We start from the raw sequence: 18004 nt of genomic DNA, 5'->3' as shown, positions 1-18004 counted from the left end.
GAATAGTAATCAGTTAATTGTGATTTAATGTTTTCAGTAAAATTACAACAATATTCAAGTATAAAGGAAAACTGTAATATTCAGCTGTAAACCTTTCCGCAGAAGCCAGAAAAGAATTGCACTTTCTGCATCACAATGAAATTGGAGTTCCACCTGGCAATTGAGTCGTGGAATGATGATGGATTTATATGCCTGTAAGGAAGACTGGTATAAGTAACTCATCCTACCTGTTAAGGTAGTCTTTTTGGGTGCAGTAGTTGAGGCTTTTTTTTTAAAGGTGTTAAAATGGCATGCCGAAAGGATGCTGTAGGTTTTTTCTGATGAATGTGTGTGCCAGTGTTTTACTTCAAGACTTAGGAGGTCTGCAAGGCTGTAACCAGACAACAGAATTCTCTACAAATATGTTTTCTGACTCGAGGTTAGGTTTTTCCTAATTGTTTTTGTCTCTAGCAGTCTTGTTGTATGTTATAATTCTGTAGAGAATCCAGTTGGCTTCAACCATGCTAACACTGGTCATTTGAGAAACATGCACTGAAATTTGATAAGGCAACTTTCAGACAAAACCTCCACATGGTATTTGATACTAAAATGATACAGTGAGTACATGCATATAAGGTTGTATGTTAGAACTTTAAAAATCTCACTGCCATAAGCAAATGTTTATCAATTTGTCTGTTTGCTTTGTGTATCATGAAGTAGCACGTAATACCCATTTTTCTTTAAAATCTGCAAGGAAAGACTACTATAAAAAGCGGGAGTTTTGTTTGGGTTTTTTACAGTAAGCATACCATAAAGTTGAACCATCTTGTGCAGGGGTTTATATGATGTAGTGGTTTAGATTTCGTTAAGCATTTTCTGGTGAACAAAAGCGCTGTGAGTTACTAGTGAACAGCTTGTGGTTGCAGCTAACATGTCTTGCTGGTGCTCGCTAAAACTGGTGAAAAGGCTGATTCAGGCTGATGCTTATACAAGAGAGCAAAGTGTTTCCATTTCATCTGTAGTGGACTATTTGGGCTGTCAGACCAATGTTTGTAGCCTTAGAAGAAGCATTATTTTTCTTTGTGAGACGTTAACAATGTTTTTATAATCCTCTAGAAGGTAAGCTAAAATGTCAGGGAGAGGTGGAGAGCTTGTTGTCTGCTGCCAGATAGTAAGTATATACTTTAAGTAATGGTTGGTTTAGAAATGTAACATCAATAAACTAAAGAACTAAAGCAGGAAGGATGGTTAGATGATGATGCAGCTTGGCAGTCACTGCCCGCTTGCTTCTGAAAAAGCCAACTTCCTTCTCTCAGCTTCCAAACTTTGATCAGCACTTTATTTTGAAGTGTAGTTTTCTGCCAGTTGACTTCCTCAGACCACATCACTGCGTTCTTAGCTTAAAGCCTGTTCTCCAAGAAGCCATGGGAACATCTTGGCCACAGGCAATGAAATACTGGGTTTGAAGGTGGTCAGCTGTTACATTAGCTAAATGGAACATTCAAGAAATAGTGACTGAGGCTGATACTATCATGCCTTTTCCTTCATTTTTTTTCTGATGAGTAGTTTTGTACTACAATATTGCCGCCTTTTTTTTTTTTGCCTCCTACTATTTCGCTGGTAGAAGCCTGAATCTTTCTTCTCTTGCTGCAGTTGTGAGTGCAGTAGCAGCCTGAAACAGCCTAGCAGTTGAAAGCTGGATGGCATTTGTAGCCTCAAAGATTTGAGAAAGATTTGTTGTTGCTACTGCAGCAAGAAAGAAGCAGTCTGCAAATTGGCATGTTTGTTAAAGGATGAAAGTTTTTCTATTCCTGCTTTTTGTAGCATAGTGAGGATTAGACCTCAACGCATCCCTCCCTGGGGCAATTTTCTGATTTTTTTTACTATTGTTACTCTGTTTTGTGAAAAAAAAAGCGCGAGTGTTTATTGACTAAATGTGCTGTGTAAGTCAAAGACATAATGACTTGAGTCATTGGAAGACAGACTAAAAAGTGTGAATATTTCAGATTGCTTTTTTAGAGCAGTTTTAACATGTGGAGTTCAAACATTCTATATCCTGAGTTGGAATCATCTTTATTTCACTTCAGTGAAATTTACTGCAGTGTGTAGTGCATCTTGGCAAAAAATAAACTATGAGTTAATGAGAAAGAGAAGTTGTTGATTTTAATATCTGTTAACAGTGTTACTTTCACAAATAAGAACAAATGCATTCTGTGGAAAATTCACTTATTTGGCAGAGTTTAAGAGAAGTAAAAATTGATCTGTTCACCAGGAGCTAGACTTTCTGAGAAGTGTCACACTGGCACTGAAGAGTGGGCCAAGTCTTATATCTATGATATGGTGTTGTCAGTATTATATGGTGTTATCAGTATTATATGGTATATGTCAGTATTATATGGTGTTGTCAGCAAGAGCAGGAGGTGATCGTGCCCCTGTGCTCAGCTTTGGTGAGGCCGCACCTTGAGTACTGTGTCCAGTTTTGGGCCTCTCACCACAAGACGGACACTGAGGTGCTGGAGAGGTTACAGCGACGGGCTACCAAGCTGGTGAAGGATTTGGAACAAAAGTCTTATGAGGAAAGGCTGAGGGATCTGGGGCTGTTTAGCCTAGAGAAGAGGAGATTGAGGAGAGACCTCATCGCTCTCTACAACTACCTGAAGGGAGGTTGTAGAGAGGCAGAGGTTGGTCTGTTCTCCCTAGAGGAGAATGATAGAACGAGGGGAAATGAGTTTAAATTGTGCCAGGGGAGGTTCAGGTTAGATATGAGGAAGAATTTCTTTACTGAAAGGGTTGTCAGCCATTGGAACAGGCTACCCAGGGAGGTGGTTTAGTCACCGTCCCTGGAGGTGTTTAAGAGACGGGTAGATGTTGCATTGAGGGGAATCATTTAGTAGGTTGACAGGGCTGGGACAAAGGCTGGACTTGATCATATTCTAGGTCTCTTCCAGGTGATACGATTCTATGATTCTAAGTCAAGCAATTAGGAAGACGGATAGCTGGTGAGTTTGTATTATGGAGAATAGGAGATGTGAAAAAGGTAGGTAACAAAGGAATGAGTTGTTTGAGAGACAGATGTGAAAAACAGAATGTGGTAACAAAATTCCAGTATTAAACTCTTGTGAATGGTTTACTGTGGGTGACATGTCAAGAAGCTGATACTTGCAACAGTATTTTGGGTCATCCAAAAAGGGGCCAAAAGTTAAGAAATCAGAAATGTTTGAATTTTTGGTTTTTGCTTGCAAGGATGTGTGAAAAGCAGGAGGTGTTTTGGTTTTTGGTTTGGAAGACAGGTTTGTCTACTTAGAATGTTAAACTGTTCAGGTCACAAGACCTGCAGGATTTAAGTTGAAATGCTTGCCTCCTTTTCTTGTGCCCAAGTGTAAGTGATTGGTGGTAGTCAGAACATCCACATCCAGTCACAGCCACATGGTTGGATGCTAGGCAGGCAAAAGAGGAGACTCAACAAAGTGTAGCTCTTCCCGAAGCATTTGCTCTAGCTGGCATTAGAAATAGATGGTAAAGATAAGCATGAGTTGGGGTAGTTTTTCCTCACAGAAATCAAAGTGATACCAGTGTCACGAGTGCTTTTATGTTTATTTGCCATCAAGCGGAGTAGGACAAATGTGATTCTCATTTTAGGCGAATTATAAAAATAGCATGCATTTCTCTGCCAGTAATACCAATAATAAAGCAAAACTGAGAATAACCACTTCACATGTGTTCTTAAGTTGTAGAAGGAGGGGGAAAATGCCACAAGCATTCTGGTTACCAGCAAACGGTGCCTGAGTATGTGCTCCAGAATATATTCTGGAACTGGATCAAAAATAGCTCATTAAGCAAAATCCATTTAACTGAAGGCATTTGAGCATTTAACAGTGCTGCATTTACTGAATACTGATACATTTTGTTGCAAGTTGACCCTAAAGATAACCATAAAATACTCAAACTAGAAAACATTATGAATTGACAAGAGCTTTTTCATATATTAGACCTCATCTGAAAAATAAATCTTAAGTGACGTGCAAGAAAATACTGTCATTTGAATTTTCTAGAAGATGGCTTCTTTTACCTGAAGTACTTTGTTAGCCCTCAAAGCGAAGGGTTTGCATTCCAGTGAACCTTTGCTTGTTAAGAGTTAGAAAGGAATGCACCCAGATTCCCTCCGCATAGTTGTGGGTCTGTGTACCCCGCTTAGACACCTGTTATCTTGAACGGAGGTTACATAGGATAATAAAGGGAGTTAATCTAATTTACTGCCTTCAAAAATGAAGCAAAACTTTACAAGATCCATAAAGGGATCCAAAATCAGTTAGTGTTAAAACTGGACGTTTAACTCTATGGTGTTGAAAAGCTCAGAATCTTAAGTATCAAAAATTAAAGATCGTAGGGAAAATTATCAGTCCTGATATTAATTTTACAGTCTTCCTTACTTCTTCTTTAAACAGCATTACAAGATCCTGCTTTGGATCTTGTAACAACCTGTGTTTTAAGAGCCTGCAAATAATTTCCATTACAAAAGGTTTCTTGGTTTTAGTTGTTTTCCTTGGTTTAAGGTTTTTTTTCTCTTTTCTTTTTTCCAAGAAATGCTAACACGTCATTAGGTTCAGTTGGTCACCAAAAATTAGCGCGGACAAAGACCTCTGTCCAGAAAGTGCCTTTTTCATTGTTTTATGGAGCTCTGCAGAGATTTAAGAGAATAAAAAAACCTTAAAAAAAAAAAAATCACAGTTTCCTACTGTTGCTGGCACTGCAGCCTGGCACGGTGCCAGGGCAGCAGCGGGCTGTGGGGCTGGGAGGAGCGGGTTTGGCCGTGGCCAGAGCAGCAGCGGGAGCAGGGGTGCAGGAGCGGGGCGGCAGCAGGAGGGAGCGGAGGTGGCGACCATGTCTGTCACACATCAGCCTGGGCTAAAGCCACCCCTAGGCTGAAGCCAGCCTCTCTGTGAAGGCTTCGCCCGGGCTCAGCAGCCAACCCAAACCAGCCAAAGAGCTGTTCCGTACCATCCGACGCTGTGTTCGGTGATAAACCTGGGGAGAAGGAGGAGAAAGGAGGAAGGGGAGACATCTGTGGCTGTGGCATTGGTCTTCCGCTTCCCGCGGCAGTGTCAGCTGTGCTGAGGCCCGGCTTTCCGGGAAGAGGCTTGGACGCCTGCCTGCCCTTGGGAAGCGATGAATCAGTTCCTTTCTCCACTCTGCTTGAGCACTGAGCTTTTGCTTTCCCTATGAAGCTGTCAGTACCTCCACCCAGAGGTCTCCTCGCCATCCTTCCACCTTCGCCACAGGACGGGTGCGGGCTCGGCTCTTGGCCGGGGTCAGCGCGCAGCCGGGGCGCGAGGCGCTTGCTGCTCTCAGCTGAACAGGCTGCCCAAGTGTCAGCACACTGCCCCTTCTTGAACACTCAAGACTCAAAATTGATTGCTTCTTGCTGCCTTTTTTTTTTTTTCCTCCATAATTCCAGTTAAATTAACTGACTTTTTCAGCTGCATCAAATGTGAAATTTTTGTTTCAAGTTTTTCCGTTTAGCCACTGGGAAACATTGTGCTTATTTCTCTCATGTACATCTAATGAATCCCCTTTCATGTTTCTGTATAGCATTTAATTGTGATTGCTTTCTTTTCCCAAGAGGTAGTTGCTTCAATTATTGCAAAAACTGGGAGGAACTAAGGTGTTACAGGCAAACAAAACATAATGATTTCTGTCTTTCAGGTATTTGAGCTTGCAGTCTAAACGGCTTTTATTTTGCCTGGTTTTGGCAGTTAGGCAAAGGATAATTATAACACAAAGAAGGCTTTATATATGTACCTTTATATTTAAGCTTTGGTGTTGTAAAAGGCTTCTGACTGGTAGGTAAGAATTGTAAATTATGGTTTTGAAACAGAAGTCTTGGCTTGGTTGGCATTTCAACACATATGCATGAATATTGCTGGTAGAGTACTATTGTAGATTGTTAGGAGGAAAAATCTATAATGTACGTGCTGCAGTTGCCCTTACATTATGTTTTCCTCTCAGAAGAAAAACTTTTTCCAGCTCTAAGAAGTTAGGGAGAATGGATAATGTTTTGATTTTATATACAATGACAAAAATTTAGGCTTCCAGCACTAAATACACATTTTTTGAGGGGGAGAAAAACATGATTACTGTCATGTATTGCCCTTTATATGACAAGTGTAAGCAGAGAAATTATATTAAAACCAGATACTACAATCTAGAAAAAAATTTCTACCTACTTTTCCCCTCAGATTGTGTTGTGGGGTTGTTTTTTGGTTTTGTTTTTTATACAAACAGATATTGCAAGGAGGTAGAGGGTGAGAGTGGTTGTGTATTTAAAGTACATTATTGTTTGTGGGGTTTTTCCTGAAACTGGAATGGATTTTGTCCTTTGCATCAGTAAGTATTTACATTCAAACAGCATCTGTGTGTAAGCACCGTGGAGCACTAGGTAGCACCAAATCTAAGTTTACAGCTTAAGCTCAGCTTAGAACTGAGATTGTCACATGGATCTCTACAGTAAGTGATGGGGAGGTTTGCAATTGCCTATTGCAAAAATGGCCTAGACAGAGCTTTTGAGAATGAAAGAGAGGGAATTCTATAACAGAATGACAGCTAGCTCTCATGACAATATGTTCTGGTACCTAAAGTATTATTTCCAATTTTTACAGTAGCTCGACTCCAAAGTAATGAAGCCGTAATAGCTGTAAAGCACCCTAGACTTGTTTTGTTTCCCTTCCTCTCCGTTTGAAACGATCTGTGTTTGCGGATGGCAGGTGCTGTGCACAGCTAATGGCATCGTTTTCAAATTACCATCACAGCTTAAAGGCTGCTTTTGCTTCCTTCTTCCTACACACCCATCAACTTCGCGTGCTTGGAAAGGCTTCTTCGAGGCTGTGGGGCCAGGTGTGAAGCACCACTTTGGCTGTGCCGGAGATGAGTGCGGTGGGAGGAGAGAACACAGGGATGGAGAGCTCGGGGATACAATGGACTCAGTATTTCGTAAGACCTTTGAGTTGTGATTCATGGTTGCAGTATACCTGTGAAACAGACTCTGTTAAAATACTTATTATGAAACAAGCGCTATGGGACAGCAAGAAGAGAGCACTACAAGAGGTTTTTTGATGCTGTAGAGTTAATGGGTAGGAGTGGGAAAAAGCTGTTTTGCCGCTGGGATAATGATGCTGTCTGCTGCGTTCTGAAAGTTATATTGAAAAGCTGAGCTCAGTGTTCTTTTCTTCTCCTGTCTTGGAATTTGTCAAATTTCTCCTTTATTTTTTGTTCTTGTGCAATGGGAGAAAGAAAGTCAGGGTATTGCCTCACTGTTGATCTGGGATGACAAGAGGCTTGATGCTGATCCTGCTGCCATCCCTGTCGTTCCAGTAGTTACATGGTTTCCTGCTGTGGGGGGGTGATCCAGTGGCATTCTTTAAGGCATCACAGAGTTCTTCACTTTGTGCTCATCTGTTCTGATAAGCTTTCTGAATTTTCTTTAAAATGCAATACATTACAGGATAAATTTATTTATTTTTAATAATCCGAAAACCTCTTTAGTAGGGGAGAGAAATTTCACTTTTCAGATGACTCTAACTTCACTGCATTTGAATTGCCTATTGCAAAAACAGCATTAGCAGAGTCTCTCAGAAAGAAGGAAGATTCTTCAGTGGAAAATAATATTTTACTGTAGGGATTACTACTAGCTCCCATTATAATTAATTAGTTCCTCCACTGTCCCAAATGCCACACAGGCGGTTTTAAAATTGCCAATATTTTAAAAAATCTGAAACATCGAAGCTGAAAATTAGTAAAGAAATTGGAGGCTGCCAAAACTGAGGCACCCTTTTTGTTTTCTTTTAATTCAACTTCGAAATGTTGGTCAAAGCTGCTGTTATGCGAACAGTACTTCTTTTGTTTAAAAACAGTGTAAAAATTCTGTGCAGAATACAGAATGCAGACACTGATTTTTCCAGTTACGCAGAGAAGCTCATTTTGGGCAGCAAAGTTGAAGCTAACAGACTTTGTTCTCTGTACCTAAGGAGATGTGAGGAGTGAAAGGAAAACAGGAGGATCAGCTGCCAGAAGTTAAAACTTTGTTGGCATCTCTGCAAAAATTTCTGCCTGTATCCAGTTGCTGTAGCAAATATTTTATGTCAGTCGGTCGTGTGTGGGGGGGTGTACATTAGCACTTCAGTCCTACCTCAGATTCAACTAATTGCCCAATTATGTTTGTTGCTTAAATATGCGTTTTAACTGATATTTTTTGCTCAACTGTTGCTCCAGGTATGTGTACAAATCCTGCATATACACGGTTCAGACACATTATGGACACTGAAAGCTTTAGCATGTTCTCCACCAAGATTTCAAGTCCTGGAAAGTCTGATGATGCAGTTCTTTGGCAGCCTAAGCCAATTTAGCTGCCGGCTTCCCAGGCTGGCTCTGTTGCCTCTCCTGCCCCTGCGTTCAGGCTCTGAGCTTGTCTGACCTTACACTGAACCTGTTGGGAGCACAAAGCTGGCAGGAAGCTGCGCACTTTGCCTGAGATAGTTTCTCGATGATTTAGCACGCTGGAATAGTTCAAAGCTGCCTCAAAGACACGAGTTGAAACATATGGCCAAGCCTGAGGGGAAACCGAGTGGGGATGTGGCTGCCAGCCTTTAGGTTAGCTCAGGGTGCCCGGAATTCAAAGCTGGAGGTGAGAGGTAAGGTAGAGTTTGGGTAACATCAAGAAGAGCTTTCTGCCCTCCGGTCAATATTGATTAAATCTGAGCTTCACCAGGAGAAATCTGGAATTATACTTTTCTGCTGGTTCCAGAGATGTCCTAACATCAGTGTAAAATCTGTGGTGGTGGATTGTATAGTTTGATGCTGGATAAACTATCTTTACTGAAAAGCAATTCCTGCTCTTTGGCATATTAGTTCACTTTCTTTGTGAATCTGGATATATTGCCCTTTTATTTCTGTGGTGGTGACTGGCCACTTCAAGAGACTATTTGATGTATCTTTTTCTGGCATCTTTGTGATTAAAGCCACAGTAAAAATAAAAGAAAAAATCACAAGAATGTGCAGTTGCCCTCCAAAATATTTTTTTCTGTGTTTGCCAAAAGGCAGAATAGTTTTATGTCCTTCTTGTCTAGAAATAATATAATAAAATATTGGTGAAACACAGAATCTGATATAGTGAGAACTGCTTTTATATCATGGCACTTTGTTTTTCTAAAGATTCTGTAGTAAAGAGTTTGAAACAGAAAAATGTATTTACATTTGTAATAGTTTGGCTCTAGTAATGAAGTAATATTCTGTGCTTTAAGAATGGAAACATGGAAATGGAAGCAAGTTTGTAACTTTTAGTAAACAGAGAGTGAGAGGATGACAAGTTTTGAATCACAGAGATCTTTTGTTATTCTAATCTGATTACTGTATGGAAAGAAATGTATTTACCAGCCACTGAATTGTCAGTTTCTGGTATTCTGAGTATGTGTAAGTACTAAAAGTAAATTCAATATATTTATCCATAGTGTAATTAATTACATTTTAATAGTTCATTGCTCCTTTTGGAGCAGTAAGTTCGTAAAACACTGATTTTTTTCAAGCTGTTACCTAAGCAATTTGAAGAACCTCTGTGAGATTCCTTACTTTTCATTCTTATAAATACTTCCATTTTAAATAGTGACACTGTAAAAACAGTAACTAACACTATAGGTGTTAAAAGACGTTTAAGGAAATTCTGAATTATACTTGACCCTTCTTTTTTTACTCTTTTTTAACGTTATTTACTGCAGGATTTGAACAAGCGCTTGTCCCTGCCTGCTGACATCAGGATACCCGATGGCTATCTTGAAAAGCTGCAGATTAACAGCCCACCGTTTGATCAGCCCATGAGTCGGCGTTCTCGTCGAGCATCCCTAGTAAGTGTAATGCAGCTACCTCATTAAACCCACCTCTCAAGTCTTCAGATTCCGCTTGATGCAGCTATCTGTGCACCCTGGATATGATTCAGCATCGTTTACACCTTGGCTGTTACGCCGTGAACTTCAGGGTGCACCTGTCAAAATCCCTTGGAGAAGTTCATCTTTTATTTCATTTTTTTTTCCTACAAACTTGGCCCTGTCATTTCTCAGTAAAGGTCTTGACCCACTGAAATCAGTGGCTAAACTCAGTTCCCAAAGTGCATACTTAAATCCTTTTGGTTTTTTTGTTTGTGTGGTTGGGTGGGGTTTTTTTAGAGCAGGGATGATCTATCTGAGCATCTAGGCCAGGTAGTCTTAGGTCAAGGTTGAGACTCTTTTGGTACAGTAGAAAGGCTCTAAAATAGCGTAATATCAGGGTAGGTCCTCCTTGCTGTTCTTTTTGTATTTGAGAAAAATTTTTCGTTCTCAAAATTGCTATTGAGATGATAGTTTTATCTTACTTTACTTTAAAAAAAATATTATGTGGATTCCTGATAATATGAATTAATAAATTCACATGTACCTTTTAGATTAGTGGATCGTTTTTAAAAACACAGGTCTTCCCTTGGAGATGGCAGAATGAGGATTTCTATACCTAGGAATACTATACTCCTGTAATTAGAGTATAAATCCTAGACATCTTGGACGCTCATAAAAATATACACATCTGTGAAATAGTAAAAAAATATTTCTAACTTATTTTCCCAAGAATTGTTACATTTCAATCATAATTTGGTCTGTCAGTTTTCGTGATGTTATTCAGTGTCTTGAAAAATTCGTAGACCGTTACTGACTTCCTGGGCAAATTTATTGGTGAGAAATCCTTTTCAGAGAAAAACTGAATAGGTTTATGAAATCCACATTGTTCTTTGTTTTCTTGATTCAGTGGCTTATTTGACGAAAGACAAATATGGGAGTACATGTATCAAATTAGTTTTATTAGCTGTGCAATATCTTTATTCTTTGTGCATTACTGATGTCTAAGAAAACAAGGGTTGAGTTTTATCCTGTGCTTTTCCCATGAAAAATACAATTTAGCGTGCTAGAGTAAAGCTCTGGTCTGCATGTCACTTTTACAAGAACAATAAGGAAAGATTGGATCTAAGCACTGAAAGGTAATAATAAAGTAACAAGCTTAAATGTTTGTGGCAGAATTTTGTAGCTCATTAACCACTTAGTTAATGATGTAATGTGGCACTTGAGGAATAGACCCACCCAAACCTTCTCTTCTCAGATGCTGGTGAAGTACCTTTTCAATAGAACCTTTTCAGTGTTGAAATACAGTATTTGGAGACTGAGGGATTTTCCTATGTACCTAAATCCTCTTGCTTATTTAATGGTGAGCCCTGAGAGCAGTTGAAGTTCTCTCCTCTTCACCTCCTAGAAGACAGACAGAAAAACAGTGCCCTCTAATGAATGTGGCGTGTGCATGGAGCCAGCTTCCTGTCACAAGATTGTTTCGCTTTGCCTTTTTTAAAACACTTTCAGGGCTTAAAAGTCCAAAATGAAACCTGCCAGCAGTGCTGTGGTATGCAGGTATGCATTCGCTGCATTGGTGAAAATCCTTTTCAGAGAAAAACTGAATAGGTTTATGAAATCCACATTGTTCTTTGTTTTCTTGATTCAGTGGCTTATTTGACGAAAGACAAATATGGGAGTACATGTATCAAATTAGTTTTATTAGCTGTGCAATATCTTTATTCTTTTATTGAGTGATTCAAGCTAACCTTTAAAAAAAAACAAGAAATTTGAGGACTCATTATTCTGAGATTGTCATTGAAAGCTTGCTGGCGGACTGTTAATTACAGTGTATGAACATTGTGCTGTGCTTCAAAAGCTTGTCTCTTTTCAAGGCTTAGTAGGAATCAAAGGAAAAAGGCTATCAAGTGTATCAAGTGAGCACTTGTAGTTTAGGTCTGGTGTTTTTCTTTGAAATATAAGGAAAAAATTAGCTTTTACAGTAATTATATTTTGTGTATACATGTACCACATTGTGTGCACAGTAGCATAGGTATAATTGTTATTCATCAGCCGTTAGAAGAAAGGAACCTAAGTACAGTGCATCAGTGTTTCTGTGTAAGTCAAAATAGACAGGTGTGTGTCGGAGAAAAAAAATAAGTTAATTCAGAAATTATTTTGAATGGAAATCGATCTTAGTGTGAGGAAAGCAAAAACTTATGATTTTCTTATGGGGAGTAGGCAACCGAATGTGAAAAAATTAAAACACATTCAAAGACAGGCCGTGAAGAGTATCTGTTGTCTGTATGTAGGAAATACTGTCTTCTATTGTCTAAAAAAGATACTAAGTTTTTTAGTTTTGATGAATGGGAAATTAGATTTTTAAGTTGTATTCCAGACTGTCTGGCAATAACAAGGCCAGTGGCTGTAAGTTCTCTTTTAGTTTCTCCTGTGAACTAAGCAGCCTGTCTTTTTAATTCTAATACCATCTAGTACTCACTTCAAGATATGTTTGCTTAAGTAGGCCAAAATGTACTTTGGAAACATAATATTTATTTTACTAACATTGTATATCAGTGGTATGTTTAAAGTCTCATTAGAGTTACAAGGGTGGTCAAATATCCACTTTGCTTGTATTTGGGGATTAACAGCTTGGCTTCAACAAGCCTCTAAATATGCTTGATGCAGTTTTAAAGCATTTTAATTCTAACACTAATTTAATAAAGAGAATTACTCTTAATAAAATGTGAATGTAATTATGTGCCCATTTTTCCTCTTAGATATGTCAAATATGTTTACAGATAAAATCTTAACGCTTCAGATGCACTTTTGATACATGTGTTCTGAAAATTGTTAATCTAACTTTCCTTAGTATATCATCGTATAATATTGTTGCCAAATCTTAATACAGTGATCAGTATTTATGTTACCATGAAATAACGTACAACTTTAATATCCCTCAGATTTTAGTAGCAGTGGATTTGAACAGTAAAATAGTAATGATCTGACAGCCTTCAGAAAAAGGTGTTACAGAGGCAGGCTAACCCTCCTGGCCTGTATAGCAGAGCTAAGTTGGTGACAAAAAAAAGAGGAGGTGAATAGATCCAAGTAGAATACAGAACAAGTTATGAGCGATGAGATTTAAATTGTTGAAGCTTGCAGAGAAGGACATTCAGGGATCTTACTGGCAGAGCTTTAAACTGAAAAGCATTGAGGGGTCAGAATGGGAGAGGAAACCTGGAGCTGAGACCTTGAACGTAGCAAATAAAGTTGTTTTGAAAGAAGCAGCAGCATATGTTTATGCTGAGCAAGAGAATGGATGGAATAGTTTGAGATGACTTCAGTGCTTTAAGCTGTAACAAACTCACTAGTGGTAATCAGAAGAGTGGAGAGGATGTAAGTGAGTGGTAGAGTAGGGTTTTAATCTAAGTGTAATTCAGTACATAGTCCTACCAGGCTACACAGACTGGCCAACAGGCTGAGTGTTAGGCTTCGGTGCTGGGACACATTTACGTCATAATATGCTGAGCTGTTTTTGAAATAGCAGAATTGTGTGGTATTTAGTCAAGTACTATCGGATATTTTTCTGAAAAAATGTTTAACTTGCTAATTAAATGACGTATAAATAAAGTGTTCAGTTTTGGACATCAATTTTACATTTCTTTTCATTGCAGTCAGAAATTGGATTTGGAAAAATGGAAACCTATATCAAGTTAGAAAAGCTTGGAGAGGTATGTATAGCTTTCTTCTGAAATGACTACTGCTTTGGTGACATTGTCTTATGTAAAATTTTATGTAAATGTTAACTGAAAATCCCCATATCCCTCAAAATACCCACTGAATTTATCTGTAAACCAAACAATATTAATCATGTATCACAACTTCACAACCACTCAAAAGTTTCATGCATATATAATAAGCAAATAAAAAAAAAAGCAGGGAACCCGTCAGTGGGCTGAAGACGAGCAAGGCTCCTTTAGCAAATGATCTGTGACCTTCTTAAGTATGCTGTCTTTGTGTGCAGATAGACAAAATTAGTCTGGCACTAATAACACCAGTTGTTAAGTCTGGTGTCTTCCTGCAGTGAGTTGGGTGTTGGGGAGTGCTCCTGCTGGACAAGAAGCAGCTGGCGCGTGCGGGGAGCCGGCAGTGGCCGTGAGTGTTCTGGCGGAGCAGCTGGAGCCAGGCAGCCAGCCCGGTGCTGCCCAGTGACGTACATAACGCTGGGATTGCCTCCCCTTCTGGGAGGGCAGCAGTACTGCTTCCCACCTCCTCTCAGCATCTGACATCCAGAGATTCGGTAGAATTGAGGAGGGGCCAGGCCTCAGTCCTGTCCAGTTGGATTGAGCTTGGCCAACGGGATCAAGAATGGACAAGGAGCACTGGAACGGGACACACAGAGGTCGCAGAAGGAAGCGGGGCTGTGAATCTTGCAGCCAGTCCTCTGCAACGCTCTCATCTCCACACGCATTTATTTCTTATTTTGCCTCTAGTACTTATTAGACGGATCACTAAACATGACATAACATTGCTTGTCTCTGGAGGGATGTTAATCTAGTAGCCTTCAAGTCATAGTTGCAGATTTACGTTATCTCACTTGCTTACAAAGTGCAGTGGACACCACCAGGTAAGTGCAGTAACCTAGAGCAATTTCTGTAACTTCATTGCTTCCTCATCGCAGTCGTGATTAGTTATATCTACTTGTTTTGCTGTATCTACTGTTTTGTCAGAATTTCTTGTCCTCGTGTAACATGCCCTGAGAGTTTTGAATCTCTTATTGTCTAAGCAGGAAAAAAACCCAAAAGAGACAAAGATAAGCTTCACAGTATTCTCTGTTCATTACGTCAACCAAAATGAAACTTTGACAACTTCCTCTCCCTCAAACTCATATAAAATATATGTCAGAGATAAGCAGCTCTCTATGTTTTCATAAAAGTAATGGGAGATTACGTCTGCAGCCTCAGAAACACAACTGTAATGTAGCAGAGATACCTGAGCTAGTTTTAATCAAGTAGAGACTTTAAAGAGGGTAAATGATCCCAGCAGTGAACTTCCTGAACTTAGTGTTCCCTGATCTGACTTCTTTGGTCGCTGTGTGGCGCGTGGCTTTCCATGTAATTTACGGGAATGCTAAGAACACACATCCCGTGTGTCTTGTGTGTATTCAGAGCTGTGCTTAAAAAGTAGTTTCATATATCTCAAAAAGAAGACAACATAAAAACTATTCATATCCACAATGAAACCTATTGGGAACCTCAGATGGAAGTCTATATTTTCTTTAACTTACTTTTCAGTAAAGGAACAATTTGTAAGGGTTTCCTTTTTTTTCCATTTCGAAGGGTACTTATGCAACGGTTTATAAGGGAAGAAGTAAATTGACAGAGAATCTTGTAGCTCTGAAGGAAATCCGCCTGGAACATGAAGAGGGAGCACCATGCACAGCCATAAGAGAAGGTAATAACTTTTTTGTTTAACTTCTCAGATTTTCATGTATTCTGGATTTCTTTTTGACCCAAGTGTACTGTTGGTACTTGGAAATACATCCACTACATGGAGATTAATGAAATTATTATCAGTTTTGATGAGGAAAGTTTTAGTCTAGGCATAGAAGAGTTATTGTTTCAAATGTATTTACTTTATGGGAGGTGGTTGTGTTCTCAAATGCAGTGTTATAACTGGATGATTTTATACTGAATTAGACTATTATTAGGGAGTAACTTTCAGGGATTTGAAATACCTTTTAATAAATTACTACTGCCTAAAGTGTATAATTTAGGAAATGTTTGCAGTTTGTTACTCAAGTGTCTGGTGTTGTGACTAAATACCTTTCTTACTAATTTAATCTGTATGAGTATTTTGTTCTTAAAAATAGCCTTTTAATTTCTTTTTAAAGCTTGTATGTGTCAACTTGCTAGAAGTACATTTGCTGCTTGTGTGGTTTCCATTTATTTATTTTATACTTGCAATTCTCTTTTACAGTGTCATTATTAAAAGATCTGAAGCATGCAAATATTGTTACATTGCACGATATTGTGCACACAGACAAGTCTTTGACTCTTGTTTTCGAATATTTGGTAAGTGCTTAAACTACTAGCAAGCTTTACATTCAGTTTATTGTTTCTAAGTAACACAGATGTAACAAAATTGTGTACTCTTTAAAAATACTGGGACTGTTAGCTTTCTCCTGCATCTAGAATCATTCAGCTGAACATGAGAAAAGCATATTCAATTCTTAAATTGCTGTAAATTAGTGAATACTGTTCTGATAATTTCAGTTTCGTTAATAGCAATTAGTATTGATCTACCTGAGCAAACTGTCTACTTCTGCCAAAATCATTAACTGCAAAAAAGAATAATCATGCTATTATTCAAATTCTGTTGTGGCGCAACTTTAGCAAGTTAGCCAAGGAGAAAAGTGTATTTTGAAGTAAACAACACATTCCAGTATTTTCTAACAACCTTTTCAAGTGAGTGTCCACAATTACATATCTCACTTGCTCACCTCTTGTGTTGTAGACTTTTCAGTTTCTCACTGAAGCTTTACCTAATGTGCTGACACATATAAGCACAATAAGAGGGATAGAGAAGAACTCCTTACTTCCAGTGTAATTGGATAATATAGCAATTTCATAAAACGCTGTGCCTCACGCAAGGTGGAGAAAGCAATAACAACTAACGTTGCCTGAGATGATGCATCTTGCTAGTAAAACTGGGAATTTATGTCCTCTGGGAAGTCAAGGATTTCTGCTCCTTCAGGCTTTGGGGTTTTTTTTTAATCATTGAACATCTTTGTCAGAAAACTCAGTTTGCTGATGAATTATTTCAGTCCTCATAATAAATAATATTCACATCATCTGTCGTCCACAATTTTGCTGAACAGTGATGATGGTGTTTTGACAGGACAAGGATCTGAAGCAGTACATGGATGATTGTGGTAACATCATGAGTATGCACAATGTAAAGGTGAGTGATCTTAGTGACAAGACTGTCCTCTAGCTTTCTCTGTTCTGAGAATTTCAGAGGACTTAATAATCAGGAGCTATATAGTTTAGAGCTTTTTTAAAAAAGTAAAATAAAGAAACTTAACTTCCTTTTTGACCTTTGGGCCTGACTTATCTACGTTTGACATCAGATTAAGTTTTTCTTTTTGGTCTTGACAGCTTTGAAGTGTCTAAAGCATTGAAAACAGGAGATATAACTTTATGTGTTTCCATTCTCTTTGGAATTATATATATAATATTAAAAATTTCTTTTAAAATAATAAATTTTCTTGACCTCTTCTTGTATTTCCATTATTTTGTACTCATTCATTAACTTAGGTCTGTAGTTTCGCATCTCCTCAAATAAAGTATGTAGACGCACACTGAGGAAAACGTAGCCTCAATCATGAATGTAAGTTTAGATGTCACTGCCTACCACACAAGTAGGAAATTGAAAATACCTATTTAAGAAGCAATGTTAATCTTTTTAGAAAGAAAATTGAAATTATTTTCTTTAACGTTTAATTGTCTGTTCCTTTAAACTGTAGCTGTGGCCAGGTCAAGTAACTCGGTTTCCATTCTGGCCTGCTGAAACTAACTCAAGTTCAAGTGTTGTCTTTCTCATAACAAGCAGGTTTAGATTTGGAAAACTAGAATAACTTTTTATGTTCTTTAATACTTACAGCTTTATAAACAGAATTCCAAACAGAAGAAGATAGTATCTTGAAATGAGTTGAGTTGTCCGAGGAGGTTGGGTTGCCAGTATCACCTCACTGTAGTGCAGCCTATGCTAGACCATACCTGCACAACCTCTTCATTAAGCCACGTATAATTTATATAAGGGATGTTATTTATGCAGTAGATGTGTTTGAGAAACTCTCCTTGAAAAAAAACCCCAAACTTTAAGCTGTGATCTTTAAGAACAAAGCCGTGAGTGTGCACTCCATGATGCGTGGCACAAAGGCAGTTCAGAACACAACACACTAAATCCTGTGAAGTGATGGGTTCTATGTGTGTTCTAGTAGAGTCGTCATCCTTGGTTTTGGCTTAGTTGCATGTTGAGAAATCTGTTCTTAGTTGAATTATGTATGAGATTCAGTGTAGATACTAGTTACTGCTTAGTTAGGTTTTTCTATTATTCTGTTGTCTCATTAC

General features: G+C 38.6%; 1 protein-coding gene across 4 annotated transcripts in view; it reads left to right on the top strand.

Annotated features, from left to right (window-relative positions):
• Window positions 1–18004, top strand: part of CDK17 (cyclin-dependent kinase 17) — a 55534-nt gene that overhangs the window by 29666 nt on the left and 7864 nt on the right. For all 4 annotated transcript variants that reach the window (XM_009872964.1, XM_009872963.1, XM_009872962.1 and 1 more), the window contains 5 exons: window positions 9744–9869; window positions 13544–13600; window positions 15209–15323; window positions 15849–15943; window positions 16770–16832. In XM_009872964.1, the coding sequence (XP_009871266.1) occupies window positions 9744–9869; window positions 13544–13600; window positions 15209–15323; window positions 15849–15943; window positions 16770–16832 (456 nt within the window). The remainder of the gene's footprint in view (window positions 1–9743; window positions 9870–13543; window positions 13601–15208; window positions 15324–15848; window positions 15944–16769; window positions 16833–18004) is intronic.

The sequence above is a fragment of the Apaloderma vittatum genome, unplaced genomic scaffold (assembly GCF_000703405.1).
Source record: "Apaloderma vittatum isolate BGI_N311 unplaced genomic scaffold, ASM70340v1 scaffold7737, whole genome shotgun sequence".
Taxonomy (NCBI): domain Eukaryota; kingdom Metazoa; phylum Chordata; class Aves; order Trogoniformes; family Trogonidae; genus Apaloderma; species Apaloderma vittatum.
The sequence above is the reverse complement of the archived record's forward strand: the minus strand, read 5'-3'. Positions and strand labels throughout refer to the sequence as shown.